The sequence below is a fragment of the Chelmon rostratus genome, chromosome 24, assembly GCF_017976325.1.
Source record: "Chelmon rostratus isolate fCheRos1 chromosome 24, fCheRos1.pri, whole genome shotgun sequence".
NCBI lineage: Eukaryota > Metazoa > Chordata > Actinopteri > Chaetodontiformes > Chaetodontidae > Chelmon > Chelmon rostratus.
This window is the reverse complement of record NC_055681.1, coordinates 13,958,322-13,974,778: the sequence shown is the minus strand read 5'-3', so window position 1 is coordinate 13,974,778 and position 16,457 is coordinate 13,958,322. Positions and strand designations below refer to the sequence as shown.

The 16,457-nt window shown below is 41.2% G+C and overlaps 1 protein-coding gene across 4 annotated transcripts in view; it reads left to right on the top strand.

Moving 5' to 3' along the window:
* The window catches only part of nlgn4xa (neuroligin 4 X-linked a), an 85,296-nt gene that overhangs the window by 13,614 nt on the left and 55,225 nt on the right, over positions 1-16,457 (top strand). For 2 of the 4 annotated variants that reach the window (XM_041966020.1, XM_041966023.1), the window contains 2 exons: positions 1,294-1,356; positions 11,572-11,724. In XM_041966020.1, coding sequence (XP_041821954.1) covers positions 1,294-1,356; positions 11,572-11,724 — 216 coding nt within the window. The remainder of the gene's footprint in view (positions 1-1,293; positions 1,357-11,571; positions 11,725-16,457) is intronic. The other 2 variants (XM_041966021.1, XM_041966022.1) reach the window with 2 other exon arrangements.

Below are 16,457 nucleotides of genomic sequence, written 5' to 3'. Positions count from 1 at the left end.
TTGGGAATAAATGGTCTTTTGTGATGCAGAGAAAGTAAATTGCTTTAAACAAAGAAGCTCAATTTCTTATTTGTTTTATGTATTTTTTTTGACACATTTCTGACTTTCTGCTGAAGCATATGGCATAAAACCACAACTTGTTGTTTTTACACCACAAAAAAAAAACTAAAAATAGACAGATTAAACAAACCAGACATATATTGTAATGCGGTAAGTACCCTCCACACCAAGAATTATAACTATAACAACAACCATACATATATAATTTTAAAAATTGTTGTAACTCAAGTGGATGGCAGAATCCACACCACAACTGGCGGTGTCTGTGGCGGACAACAATTTACACGGTGTCCTATTCAACATAACAGATGATAATGTAGAGAGACTCATCATGGATGTTCAAAAAAATAGTTATCGTTCTGGGTGTGGGCGGCCCTTTAATCAGTGAGCTTCAGAGGTGCTCGTTGGCAGATTTTGTTATCTTCAGACGGAGCTGGACTAAGCTATGATGCTGGTGGTCAATCTAACTGACCTTGGCGAGAAAGCAAATAAGCATTTTTTCAAAAATGTCGAACATATCTTTTAAGTGAAAGAAAATTGTGGTTTTGGGAATTTGGATGGAGTGACCCTTTAAATGTTTTTTTTTTTTTTTCTGTGAAATATATGTACAAGGTATATTTCATATAATGTACATATTAGATATATTCATATATTTTGAATTACTTTGGCAGGGAGTTGGCCAATGACTGGAAGATGCGGTTTTAATCATGCCTAATATTTTTGACCTTTATATTTAAAGGAATGATTCAGCGGTCTGTGAAAAACGATATCTTTCCGAGAATGAGATGATATAAATATAATGTTTGTGTGCTAAATAGGGAGCTGTCACGACTATGTCAAATATGATTTTACTGTCTTTCAACTCATGAAACATTGTTTGGTGATCATCACAGAAGAAGCGCTCTATGCCTGACTGATACGCCTGCTTTGACGCTGCACACAGACTGTACAGTTAATGAGGGTATGTATCGCACCAGTATGGCAGATTCGCTTCAGCTGATTGGAACTGTTTGGTCACAAATTGCTGTTTTGGCCCTGCCGGGCTGCTGTTGTGCTCCTGTTTATTCAAAGACTCTTCATCAGCCTGTTCAGCTCACTATGGGCTTTTTTTCCCACCCAACATTTTTCATGCATTTTTAATTTTTTTTTTCTTTTTTGGCCTAAATTTTTTCTTTTTTCTCTTTTTTTCTTTTTAAATGTCTCCCCTTATTCTACTTTTCTCCTCAACACTAGGGGCCAACTCAAACAAGGCGCAAGGCGCAGATTTCAACAGTAATGATGGTGGCGGTGATGAAGGTATTTTCTATCTTTTCCCCCTTTTTGACCAACAAATAAAAGCTTGACACTTGTGCATGACGCCAAAGCTGCAGACCTCTTTTTTAATCAGTTTCTTTTGACCCCCTTCCTCCCCCTTTCTTTTTTTCCATCCCTTTAAGTGCATCTGAGTGCACTCCTCTCAGCTCTTCATTTTTGTATCAACCTCTTTCCTCTTTGGAGTCATGTGAATCAGAGGACCTAGTCTGAGGTGAGATGGCACCTCTAAACAGGAAGGAGGTCCCAGTAATCCTTTTGTCACCTGTCGGTGCCAACTCAGATGTGATCTGAATCTGGCTCTGCATGTTACTTTGCCTCCTCTGATGAATTAAATTTTTAAACAATCATGTCCCCCTCTTCTCTTTTTTTTTTCTTGTCCCATTGCTCGGTGAAGCATGAGCACTAACCCGTGTTGTTTTGACAGTGCAAATTTGTTCATCAGTGGCTTGGAGAAAATCTCTGCCACGTTTTTTTCTTTCTTTCTTCTATTAACACCTCGTTCCTATGCATGACAATAACCAAATGGTGCCATATTTTTTCACTGTGTTGGGTCGTCTGTGGGGACTGACTGGAGGCGAAAAAGCCATAGGAGATATTTCCGTTAAAGGGCGCCATTTGTCTTCTGCAGCAGAGACGTGGAAGTGCCAGAAAAAGCAGTGACATTTCTGAATCACATTATTATGGCCAGTTGTTCAGTTTTTACGGATGTTGCTCCAGAGAGTGATATTTGACATAATCCTCACCATTCATTCTTCTACGCGAGTAAGCATTAGTCAGGCAACTCTGTGTGCTGTGTGTGCCGACCAGGAACCAGTCTCTAAAACTCATGTCTTTAACGTATTGTGCACACACAAGACCAATGTATGACGATGGCAGCATCAGTACACCTGATACACAGCAGCTGTAAACAAATCAAACCAAAATATATTAATTCATTGCCTCTCAACTAAGTTTTCCTCAAGATGGACATGTTTACTGTATGTAATGTATGGAATTTATTATTAGTATTGTTATGAACATGATAATCACAATAAATAAGTAATACACTATTAAAAATCAACATTAGCATTAGCGCAGGTGTTTTTTTGGCAAAATTTCAGGACTCATCTGTAATCATGAAGCCTTTACATGTTGTTTGTGGTGCTCTTTTATTTGTCAAATAGTTGCATCTGGTGTGTTTTCCCTGGTGTATGCTGCATGTCCCCATTTGGCTGCATTTCTGTCCTTACTGCATATGCACTTATGGGAGGGCAAGGGTGAAATCTTCAGTCACACATTGGAGGGGGCCTTTAAATAAATAAATTAAATTAGAAATTCCTAAAAAAATAGTTTACATTTATTCAGGTGAAGGTAATTAACATCCATTAGCATATTGAAATGAAGCACTAATGGTCAACAATGCTGAGTCTGCATGTGTACTATCTCCTTTATGTGTCCACATACATTCACACCTGGCACAAAGAACGTAGGCTTATTTCAAGATGATGTATGATGAGCTTAAGTATTTATCTTCATTTTTAGCATTAATATTTTTAACCAATAGCTACATGTTGGATGTACAGTAAAACAGAACATACACCCAGGCAGCAATAAACACCATGCGCCGAAGGTGGTGCGCACAAGCTTCAGTGCTGCCAGCCATGAGCATGATCATTTTGATCATCATCACACTTTGGTAACCTGGTCAGTTCACAGCTGTCCAGTTAAGTGACTAATCAACTACAGACCTAATTTTCAAAAGACTACTACACATGTGTTCATCAACAAGAGCAGCAATAATCTGGTTTATATTTGACATGTGCACAGGTGACGCTCTGTTTTAATTCAGTTCAATTCAATCCATTTATATACGGCCGAATCACAACCAAAGGGATGTTATGACACTTTCCATATGCAGGAGGTCTAGACCATACAGAGACCCGACAATTCCCCCATGAGGAAGCACATGGCGACGGCGGAAAAACTTCTTTTAACAGGCAGAAAGCTCAAATAGAGCAAGACTCTGTGTGGGCGGCCATCTGCCTCGACCGAGGGAGAGAGACAGAGAGTGATATGAGCAGCATATATTTTTTAGGCTTTTTTTAGCCTTTATTCGACAGAACAGTTATAGAAAGACGGGGAAGGGGGGGTGGGGGGGTGGGGGTGGACTCAGCCTCTGTACATGAGCTGTATGTAGCAGACCCTGTTAGTGATGAACTGGTGCAAAACAGTGATGGGGCAAATTTCCATATTACCAGAGGTCATTACCCCCTCTCAGTCTTGATTACAAGCTTGAAGTAATGACGGAAGATATGATAAAGTGATACAAGATCAGTGTTGGATGTTGATTTGGTGAATTTATCAAAGTTCAACCAGTTTGCAAAAAGAAGCAATAATAAACATGATATAACAGCAATCAGAGAGTGAACAGAGTTGTGGTTTTGTGTTCATTAGGCTTGAACTTTACATTCCATGAAGGATTCGTTCATAAATCAAATATGCATATCGCTGAATTTACCTCAGTATTCTACTGAGCTGTATCAATTGCATTCAGCATGCACACATGGATCTGGCTATGCTGTACAGTTCAGTGAGTAAAAGACATTTTTGTTCTCTGGTGAAGTAAATGTTTTGCTTTATAATTATGCAGCATTGGAATATCACTTTTCTGAGACTGATGAGCTCAGATACATCCTCAACTGCTGTGTCACCTGCACGTTGCTCGTATAATGAGCTGCTGTAATGGTAGATCGGATGCTAATCACATGCAAATTGAACCAGTACATATGTAAATTTAGCCCTTGATGTTTTTTTTTTTTTTTTTTATGCCAGCTCCATATTGAAAATTGATGCCAATAAAGGATCAGTCCAGGGTTATTGTATGTGACATTTTTTTTTAACAGATCCCATAAAAATACCCAAACCAACAATGTGTTAATCCAACTCTCGATACTGTCTGACTTCCCTTCCTTGTCTGTGCCCATTGATTCCTACTAAATCTTTAAAAACACCTCAGAAATATATAGTTTAGTTTTTATAAAGGGCTCAGTAATTTCCTGAAACAGGTGGTCCCTGTAGTTTTTAACAATCGCTACTCAAAAAAGGAGGAAATAGTGTATTTCATGGGGAATATTTGAATCCATATTTGGTACTCTTGTAAGTATTTCTGGCAGGAGGACATTGTTTTTAATAGTTTTTGGACAATAGTGCTCTATGGCAGGTCCATACAAACCTATGTAAGGACCAGTGTTGGTCAGGCTGCTTGGAAAGCTGAGTGAGCTGAGCTACCAGTTACTCTACATTAAATGAAGCTTCACTACACTGAAGCTACGCCCAGAGAAATTCAGCAAGGTAGCTACAGCATTATGGCAACAGTAACTTTTTTTCTTTAAATTGAACCTTTCGAAGTCGGTGCTATCTCAGTGATCAATAAAACCGCCAGTCAAACAGAAAGATGTTAAGTTGAATTGCTAAGTAAACAATATACCGCCTCTCCAAAACCAATATGGCAACGAAAACAAAGAAAGAAAGAAAAAAAAAACATGTGCTCCACATAATAACAAAAAGCAGGTGTAGAGAGTGTGTGTGTGCCTGCATGGGTACGCTCAGTGTCGACTTGGGCACATTTGCAGGACTAACTGTTGGCTCAGAATTTAATAAAAATGTAATAAAATAAAAATCCACTCTGTCCTCACCCTCTGCCATATTTCCCTTAAGTGAACTCAACCTCTCATGTCTGCATTCCCCTGCAGCAGAGGCATTGTAGACATCCAACCAGAGATTGGTTCATATGGAAGTGCTTCTGTCAGCCACACACACACACACACACACACACACAGTCGTGTGTGGCGTTGTGGTGATTTACTGATCCTTAGCAGTTTTATTTTAGGCTGCAGCAGAAAGCGCCGCTGTGCCTGAGCTTTAGGAATGCTATTTGATTTACAAAACACTACAGAGAGATATAGCTAAAGTAGTAACATTGCTACATTTAATGCAGCTGCTGCTCAACACTGGTAATGGCTCGGTATGACCAGGTTTGGGCAGGAAAGCACAACTAAGAGATCAGGCAGTCATGGGACAGAAATCCAAAAGGCAGGCAGGGGTCCAAAGAGGCCGAGATGAGGCAGGCAGAGATGAAAGGTGGGACGCTAAGTGGCAGGAACATTAGCTGGTCTGATGGAGAATAAATGACAATAAGCTGTTATATGCAGTACTGCAAGGGTACTGGGGATGAGGGAATAGGTGCGCAGATGGGCAGGGGAGATCAGGTGATGGTGAATGACGAGAGCACGGGGGTCACTGAAATGACAGGCGGGTGTACGGCAAAGGCAGAGAGCAGGTAGTAAATGTGACACAATATTTTTAGCAACTTGATTCAGGAGAACAAGCTGAAGACACAGCGTATTTTTAATTCATAAGGTCGTTATGTAGGATGTTAAAGCAAACAGTTTGCTATTTCAACATCCAGCAGTCATTTGGAGCTGTATTTGTGTCGCTCTCTTTCAGCTCTGGTTTGGTCTCCACCAGTTTCATAGAAAAATAGCTGTATTTTATATGCTCTTCTGTGTTCACCAGCTAGTCAATAACTGTGTCTGTCTGCTGTGAGGCAGGTAGTTTACAGTGGATTTATCAGCTTTTTAACTGAAAACAGCTGCCTGCTGTTGCAGCAGGAAGCCACGGTGATAAGAGCGCTGAGACTGAACAAGACCAAAACATGAGAAACAATTTAGCGCAGCTTTGCTGTTTTGCTTTATGACCTGAATTACTTTGTGACAGAAAACAAGAAGAGGGTGTAATTCTTTCCTCCTGTCCATATTATGTCATTTTCTTGGGGAAGCTGTAATTTATCTCGTCTCACGCTGCCTGGGGTTTTCTGAAGGCTTGAATTTCCTCTGGGGTTACAGGCCTGTTTGGGAATTCCAATATATGCTGGATTTGCAACCATCACGTGTTGCGTTGTTTACCTCAAATTACAAAGACAAGCTCTTTTGGAAACGATGCTGTGTTGTTAACACACAGCTGGGGTGGGAATGGAGGATATCCACCTTCGAATTTAAAGAGAAAACCAGTGGCTGTTCCTACTCAGACATTACTGGCTCAGTTTCAAGATAGAAACAAAAGAATGTTCCACGTGCCAAGCTCTTGATGATCTTAATTTCTGCTGTGCCACATTGAAAATGCAGGACAAAGACAAGCACTTGCATGCTTGGAAAAGAATTTCTAGACGACAAAAAGCGCCTTCAGGCGCTGTCTTGCCTCGGCCGTGTTTTCAGGAGGATCGATGCACTCTCGCTGCTTGAACATCTGCAGTGGCAATGAATTACTCCTGTGGATCCCCTGTGGTTCTACCTATACCTCACCGGCTGCTGCAGAGAAGCCTCACAGCACTGCAGACAGCCCATCTCAGGCACCATGTGCTGCACCCTCCCACATGATTTCCTCTGGAAGTTTACTCTTTACTGTGAAATGAGCTTTTGTCAGAGGTGCTTGCCTTGAGAGAACGACTTGAATCAAATGTGCCCTCAATTCTAATTATTCAATTATGTCCCCAGAACAAGAAGTGTTCAGGGCATTACTAGAATTGCTTTTTGAGATTTTACTGTAATTACTTTCCTCCTTTGAAAAGAGACAATGTGGAAAGAACATTATGGCAAGTTCAAATCACAGGAGCTTCATTTATATAGTAGTCAGTTATAGAAAAATGAAATACATGGCAATATATGAAACATACATATATATGTATAATACACTGTATCTCTGTGTCTTTCTCCCACCAATATTAAAAACATGCAAGTCACATATGTATCCACACAACACCATTGAAGCTGAATTCTAATTGGCTGGCAGGTGTTGATTAATTTCTAGTGAGAGAGAGGACTTCTTTGATCATGAAGCCTAATGTTACTCTCCAATGTTCATGGCTATGACCATTATATAGATATATGTTATCATGGCCATTCAAATTAATACAAAAAAACATGACAAAACATGATGCCATTAAATAGACTGACCTTCTGTCTACATTCCCAACTGTGACTGACTCCCAGCATCCCTGGAGAGAGCGTTGTGTTTCCACACTGTACGCAGCAGAATGCAGTGCTGCACTTGAGCGTATTTCTGATTTAAGAACAGTTAGTGAATTGTCTCTACATACAGTATGTATATAACCCAGCAAACAAAAATTAAAACTTAAACCTAAAACCTCGCCTAGCCTCACAAAACATGCTTCTTCCTGTTTAGGTAGATGTTGCCAAGTAGTGCAAGCATGCTACAGCAGGAACACAAAAATATAAAAAAAATATTTTATATTGTACATAGCAATACTATGTAATGTAGCACTATTTGTTTATAATAATTACATGGTACAAATGTATTGAGCATGTATTTCTTAATGTCACATATAGGCATTTGTTTGACCCAGTATATTATCCAACATGTGCAGTATTTGAAATATATGTATGCCTATAAAAGTAAAATATTCCTGCTACATGTTAGCGCTTACAAATTTTTATATTTGCAAAAAGCTGATATTGAATCAAAGTATATGTTGGTTTACTGAGGAAAAAGATATGTAGTCCGTTCTTAGTTTCCATGTTTAAGGTCGCATTCTAGATGGTCACATTTTCTTTTTTTTTTTTTGGTACTTGGTACTTTTACAAGAAAAGATAAGATAAGATAAGATAAGATGCAACTCTATTAATCCCCTGCTGGGGACATTTGGGTGTCACAGCAGGCAAGAGTAATAGTTTACTGTAGTTGTTTAGCTGTCCGTGCTGTTTTTTGGCATGTCAGTAGAACTGTGTTGAGTAGGTTGCTACCTGCAGAGAGCATGCTGGGACAGACAGTAGTGATGGCAGTGACAGTGGGTGGAGGCAGTGATGGGGGACACACTTTACTTTGCTTCCATTAACTGCCGTTTGTATTTGTCCCACTAACAGTTGAAAATGCTGAAAGCAATGGAAAATTCAGCGGACCCCCTCAAACAAGCTCCCCGCTACTCTAAACACCATCCCCTGCTGCCCCCATCCCCATCACCCATACAAATATGAGTAATGTGTGCAGCCAGTGGAGGAATATTACCCCCCCACCCCCCCCGGTCCAGGTGGCAGTGATGAATGTCTGGGATGAACTTGCTGCACAGTCACCCTGGAAGGACTGCAGGCCCATGAGAGACACACAGATAGCACACAGAGAGCGAGCAGAGCACTCGAAGCAGTTTCATTTCTTTAGTTTTAAGTGCACTCCACGCTGACAGGATTGGGACGTGGCGCCCCGAGACCACCCTCTCCTTCTCCAGCCATAAAACGTGGCCCTAAATCTGTGGGGCCTATCTCTGCTGGATCAAAGTGCCGCGAGTGGACCCCCCTCCCTCCCGACTTCTGACGCCGCCGCTGCATGACACTAAACGACATGGGTAGTAACAGTCAATTTGCCTGTTTGTTTGATGGAGAGCCACCCGAATAGTTTTGTCTTAGCCCACAGAGGCCTGCAGCAACCATCAGATGCATATCAGTTAGAGACTATGACAACTTAATGGCAGCGCTCTTGTTTTATGTGCATCTGCCACTTCAAGGTTGTTTCCACCGCCCACACTGTTCCACCGGGCCCCTCATAATGTGGAGCTGAATGACAAACAGGAACTTATTGACACCATCCTGCTGTCCTGCCTCTGTAATTAGCAGGCCTGTATTTAACCAGAGTAAATCTGTCCAGGTCAGCCCAGGATGTCCACCCCATCTCCTCCTCAGGCACACTGCTTAGAACCCACATCACCCCCACCCCCACCGCCTGCTTGCCTTCAGGTGAGGAGTTGTGAAAGAGATGCAGGCACATTAGCAAAGCCCAGGCACCCAGTCAGAGCGCGGTGAAGATTAATAACCTATCGCTGCGGGTTGCTTTCTACTCGTTTGCCTCACTGTTTTCTTTAGCAGAGGGGGAGAATAATACACTCCTCCTGCCCTGTGCCTGCCTGCCTGGCTGTGTCGCCCTCTGCCAAGACTACTGAGGTGCAACATATGCAGTGCAGCCAGCATTTCAGTTTCACAGCATTGTGTATCTCAGCCCAGCCTATGGCACCTGGAAGAGAAACCAATAATTGGTGCGGGCACTGGGCATTCTCTTTAAACCAATTACGTAGCATTAACTGCAGCCCTTTAGCTACCAAAATTAGTCTCAGGCTCTGTTTAGAATTGCAGTGGTGATTTCAAATAAAATTCATGTCAATAAGCATACACTATATGGGAAGGCATGTGTTTCATTGATGATAGCATAATAGCGATAGAGACAAAGGGCAAAATGGAAACTATTGGTGAATGAAAACAGTATAGTGACATTACTTTGTTATTGTACTGATGCATTTAGTGGTTAGTCTGCGTTCAGAGAAACTAAACAGGATCAGAAAGCAAGCATCTTGCTAATTATTAGACAACATAAAATCAGCTATAAACTTTGTCTCTAATACAAGCCTGTTTCAAATAAAGGCCCGTTCTCCGCATTTGAGTTGAACTAGGCCAGTATCATGGCTTTAAATATCTCACAATAGCAGCGTACAAGCTGGCCAGCTCCCCTCTCAGTAAGATATTTTTCCTCAGCAGATGCTCTCATCCCAAATGACATTTGAGACTTCCGAGCAGCCTGGTTGGCAGGGCCAGGGATAATGGGTTTGTTCAGCTGTTGGTTCTGGGCAGTGTGGGAGATCTGAGATGCTTGGGCCATGTGAGGACAGCGAGGATGCTTCTTTTTTAACTTGGGTTAAAAGGGGTGAAGCGGAAAAATATGTCAGAAAACACTACTTCTGAGACAAACTGCCTGTTTTTAAGTGTCAGTGGAGTGTACCCTGAGGACTTTATGATAAAATCAGCTGGAGGCTCTTGATGATGAGATGCTGCTGACTGATTTATTGTGAACCCTACTTGCTGGGTGGATTTACTTTATATCTTCTCCTTCCATCTTCTTTCGTGCAAAAGGCCCACTCTTAATTTATAATCACCACCTACACATGTACTCATCACCCCGCTTAATCACAACTGGAGAGCCTCATAAACAAGGTATTCATTTGGCCTAATTGCAGAGTCTCCTGCATATTACACAAAGAATGAATGCAGCAGGCAGGAGAGGAGACAGATGTAGAGATTGCAGGGTTAAAGCCATGGAAATGCAACCATGGAGTGTACTGGAGAGTGTCAAACCGTATCTCTAGCACCATCTATCCTTCTTAGTCGCTGTACTGTAAAAATGATCAGCGTTTAAAAATGGTCAAACTTATTTCCTTGCTGTTTAGAGACTCATTAGTGTTTGCTTGTTGATTACAGCTTCAGAAACTGATGTTGTCCATGTTTCCAGCATGTCCATGATTCACTCCAGTGTTACAGTTCCCTATATCGAAAACTTTCTTTTAATTTCATCTTTTAATGAAATTCACTTCGTACAATTTTAACATAAATGTAAAGTATTTCAAATTGTTCTGATGGATTTTTTTCTTTGCCGAGAAATGTGAAAATCCACATGCCCAACTCAGTAATTATCATCCATGGTGGATTTTACCCTTAAATGCATGGGTGTCTGGCCAAACATTTCACAGAACCGTATAGTGTGTGGACCAATATTAGGTTAGCACAGCGATTTGTATTGATGCATATGACATCAAGATACGTCAATATAGGGGTGTCAAAGTTACGTTTGAGGTCATTAGAGTCTTCATTACATAGTTTGTCTTCATAGCGCATTGTATTTTATATATTGACATATTGACATGATGCCATGACATATTGTACATTGTTATGTGCCCTCATACAGTAAATTAACATGAAAAAACTTATTCATCTTTGTGTCTGCATTTATTCATGGTGTCAATGACACAACAGTGCCACCATTAAGGCAAACAGGTAAACACATCACCAGCTATTAAATGCACACCGTTAAAAATGAAACAAAAACAGCACACGTTATCGACAGGAAGAAAAAAGCTGCTTTCCACCACTGACCTCAGATTTGTAAAAATTGGTTGAGCACATTGGTTGAGCACTTCTTGATGCCTGCAAACAATTCAGCAATTCAGTTATGACATTGGATTTAGTGTAAATAGGGCATCAAAATAATCTATAATCTATAGGATTCAGCTCCATAAAGCATGTGGTTTTCTATAAAATGCTGACTACTTACTCGATGAAAAAGCAACATTTTGATATCTTTTTTTTATTTCAACCTCCCTCTTTGCAGATATCCATGATGAGAATGGGTTAAAGCCGGTCATGGTTTACATCCACGGAGGCTCCTACATGGAGGGAACTGGCAACATGATTGACGGCAGCATCCTGGCCAGCTACGGGAATGTCATTGTCATCACAATCAACTACCGGCTCGGAGTTCTGGGTGAGTCTACCAATCCAGGCCTTTAATTCGTTTTGAGAAGGCTGATTGAGTTTGGACGTGAGTTATTGATTTCGGGATTGATTTAATGGCTAATTGGGTTCCATTGTTTCACCAACTGGCTGGTGTTTGTGTGAGGCAAATCTATGGTGGACAGTATTTATGTTACTATTTAGGTATACATGCAGGGAGGTGGACAGTGGAAACCTTCTGAAGCTCTTCTTGATTAGATTGTTCAGCCTTTGGTGCTTTTAATTAAACTGGAAATCACTCATGGTCTGTATGTTTTGATAGATTTCTGATGCCATTTGTATAAAGCAAATAAATGCTGAAGCAAATCAAGCAGGTTGCACTTGCACACACACACTGCAGAGATGTTTGCTTCACCGTTCCCGCTCTTGATTGTGTGCATGGTTTGTGGGGTTTTCTGCCTCCGGCTATTATGAGTTTTGTCTTGCCAGTGCCAATCAGCCGCTAATGGCAGTGTAGGTGGTAGTTTACAGTTTTCTGCATTCTTTATTTCGAATGGTTGTGCTCAGATGCAGCCTTGAATGACACCCACAGCACGAGATAAGTGGATGAAAACTAAACAACCACTCTGACATCTGTGTCCTTTTCAATTACATTAATCATTCCGCAGCATCGAACATCCAGCTGCCTCAAAAAAATTCCATGCTGGGAAAATTGATCTGTTGCACCACCTGCACCACACTGCTGTACATCTGATTTTGTTTTAGTCTGTAAGATGAAGACTGGCTCACATAAGGATTGTTTATCTTGCCTTTGACATAAAGGTTTGGGTTCTGAACGTCTGCTGCCCAAGAAAATGTTTGAGCCTGAGAGGAGGCTGATAATATCTTTTATTTTGAGGGAAAGAGTTGCAGCCACTCTATATTTAAATCCTTCAGGAGGGAGCTCACTGAGCACCGGCCCCTCTTCTGTTCAAGTTGAACAACTGCTTGCTGTGGAAATGGACAAAGATGCAGATCTGACACCGTCTGAAAAGTAAAAGAAATGAGAGTCTCCAACTTGAAATGCGCTTGAAATGGTGGATCGAAGAAACTAAAACATGCTTGAGAGCTGCACTCTGTCTTCTGCAAGATGGGAGGCTATTTGGGAGGAAATAGCCGTTTGATAAGAATGTCAGCTCAACATACTGCTCAGGGGTTAAATTAAAACATGATCATCACAGGAGTTTGGCATGAGCTGGGAGATGGTGGAGTGTTCTCACGTTCTCATCTGGTAGCAAAAAACAGTGATGTGTGATTTAGATTGATTTGTCAGGCCTTTCCTTTCTCACATATCCTCAACCAGGCCACCGCTTGCTCCTATGAATGAAAACAGACTTCCTGTCTACACACTAGCAGCACAGATTTTACACCTGATTCTTAAATAATAAATAGTTGCCCTTGGTACAGCCTTTTCGAAGCCAAGGTTTTTGATCACCAATCATAAAAATGCCTATTGCTAGAAATAAATCATGAAACTTTTACGAGTCCTCCAAACAATGAAAAAAATATAATTTGTCCATGCCCTCTAGAATGACACAAACAAGTGTTTTTGTGTCAGATGCCACTGTTGACTAGATGACACCATTTGTCTGTGCCTTCCAAAACATTACAAATCACTGCTGAAAAAACGGTCTATCATCTGTATATTATATTGCTATAGGTAAGTTTAGGGACAGGGTCATGATTTGGGTTAAAATGACTGCTCTGATAAAGTCAGGGCACTTTTTGTCATCATAATTCAATTGTTTAAACTTAGGGAAATATAAATAAATATATGTTTATAAAAATGTATACTAAAACGATACTTAACTACGGAATACTTGTTATAAAATAAATAATTTGGATAAAACAGAGAAGGCTAAACAGGAGCCGCAGAGCCAGAGCATGCTCTGCGCACGTGAACGTCGTCCTCTTAAAATTCTTCCCCTCCGCAAGTCCGCATCTGACCTGCTGGTATCCCCGAAATGGAGCAGCAAGAAGTGAAGGATAAACTAAAGATAGGGGAATGGAAAAGGCAAACATGCACCGGCAAGAGTGAGGTGTGGAAAAGCTTCAAATTGATTGTAGAAAATGCTACAGAAACTTGCGCTGATAAAACTTGCGTCTCTGTCTATTATCCATCCGTCATTGTTCTTCTTTGTCTCTCTGCCTCTCTCTCTCTTAAAGTGCCGCGCTAAATTCTTAAGGACGTGCTGCTGCTGTGGTTTATGGCCCAATTTTCAACCCGTCAAAATGATCGACGGCCTTAAATTTTTCCCGTCAACTCTTAAAAAAATCCGTCAATGATGGAAAATTGTCGGTTAATGTAACCTCTGCAGACACAGAAATATAAAAGATGTAAATGTTTATACAGTCTTGTTTAACTTAGATTTCGTTACCAAAGACAGGCTTTAATTTGTTATCATAAATCACCCCTCCTCCTCCCGAGTCCTCACAAATAAAATATGAAATTTCGGGTTTGCTTCGGGCTCGGGCCTGCAAATCACGTTAATTGGTCGGGCTCGGGCTGGGTCAGGCTTTAATACTTGAGGGCCTGGGTCGGGTCGGGCTGGATTTTTTGGGCCCGATCTTACCTCTTGCCAAAACGCGTGCTAAAGTGCCCCCTGTGAGCCAAAATGCGCATTAAAGTGCCCTCTTGGACGCCAAAATGCAAGTTAAAATGCCCTCTTAGACGCCGAAACGCGTGCTAAGGTGCCCTCTTCAGTGGCGAGGACATGCTATATGTGCCCGTTTTTTCCTTTTCGCCCCTGCCCTTCAAAAAGTCTGTGCACGCCACTGGAGTCATGGTTAAAAGAAACCATCACTGACTGTCTGTGGGAAATGGGAAACAAACAGTTTCTGTGAATCCATCCAGTCCGTCTTCTCTGGACTTTGTGGTTCTACAACGTCACCAGACTTCCTCCTTTGCGTAACTCCTCTGTCCACAAAGGAGGTTTGTCACTTGAATATAGATGTTTTCACTAAGATATCAATATTGCAATATCAATAACATATACCATAATAGAATACACAGTATTATCCACATCACCCACCCCTAGTAATAGTGATGATGATAGTGCACTTGGGAAGTCATGGGTGGTGGTGATGGTGATGGTGCCATACATATCCTGCACTATATATGCTGTTGCTTTTAGCAGAATCACAGAAAACAATAATTATGTATGACAAAAAGGGGATAACATACTGTTTAAGATAAAAAATAATGAAAAGATAAAGATAAAAATATTAAAGCCAACTACGCATACAGTAATGTAGTCAATCCAAAATGGCTTCCACAAATCTGTTTAGATAGACACTGACACAAACATAACATTTAAAGCAATGAAGTTGTGCATGTGTTCACCCATGCAGTGCTTGCCAGAATATACTTCTATAATTGTAGAATAATTAGTGGAAACACAGTGCATGACGTCTCTCAGATTGAAGTTTGTTACGTTTGCTGGTGTATACAGTTCAAATCTTTGCTGCTGTTTTCAGACTCTTTGTAAGGAAAATGGAGTCTTTTGCTTTCATGGTTTCTATGCTGTTTGCATGTGGCTCATTGTCTGCGAAGCCAGACTACATCCTTATGCTCATGCTGCCGCCGCCGCTGCTCTGCTCTGCTTACCATTTGTTATGAGGCCGAGCTGTCTGCACCAGTCACTATATTTAGTTGCCTGAGAGCCAGGGGGAAAAGGTGTTCTGGAAAAGTGTGCACTGCAGAGAGGAAGAAGAGCGATGGAGACAGAGGGAGAGAGAGAGAGAGAATGCAGATGAGGATACGCATGGAGACAATAGAGAAAGGTGAGTAGAGAACAGCAAGAGGGAAACAGAAAGAAAACCAGAGCCGCAATGGAGAAATGGTTGCAGGTTTTGATGTAAAATCACAAAGTGTATGTTGCTCAGGCAGAAGAAGTGGTCCATCTCCACTAATTGGCACACGGTAGATTCACCCCATGTGCTCGTACTTAATTACTGTGTCATTGCGGTCACTGGATAGAAGTCATCTGTCCACGGAAAAGTGACAAAAGTGGCTGACATGAAGCACTGTCAGTGCAAACACAGCTGGACTCATTGCTGTTTGGTGTCTTTTTAGTCCTTTTGCTATCATTAAGCATAATATCAGTGTTGTGCTAAAAGTGGTTTGACCTAGAGGTGTGTGTCTCTTGATGGTGTTTATAAATTTAGTGGATAAAATAATTGCGGTTTATTACAACTTGGGCTCTTCTTCTTAACCAAATGGAGCTGAATATGTCATTTCTTAATATATTTTGGCTATTATTTATTGAACAATTGCACAGCTTACTAAGTGCTATTAACTCTGTCACAAGTACTGCTTGACAATAAAAACCTCCCACTGGTTCCCTGGTGGAAAGCTTTTAATGTGAAGCATCAGCTGCAGAAAAAGTGTTTGCATTAGGAGCTTCAATATGACGAGGCTGTCTCAGGTACGAAAGCGGAGGTCAACGCAGTTAGCCCCTGCTATGAGGCAGTAATGGAAATGCATGTCATCACAGCATGGCAATGTGAAATGCAATTAAATCTGGCTCATTAGCGAGCAGAAAAAACACTGCACTGCCACAACGATGTCTGATGAGGCAAGAAATGTAAGCGTGTGCACACTTGGAAATCTCGTTCTAGAGAGTTTGCGCCACTACAGCACACATGGTAGGTCAAAGTTGAAGCAGGAAATGCTCTCACTCACTGATATATTCCTAAAAGCCTCCATTCATCCTGCAATTACGC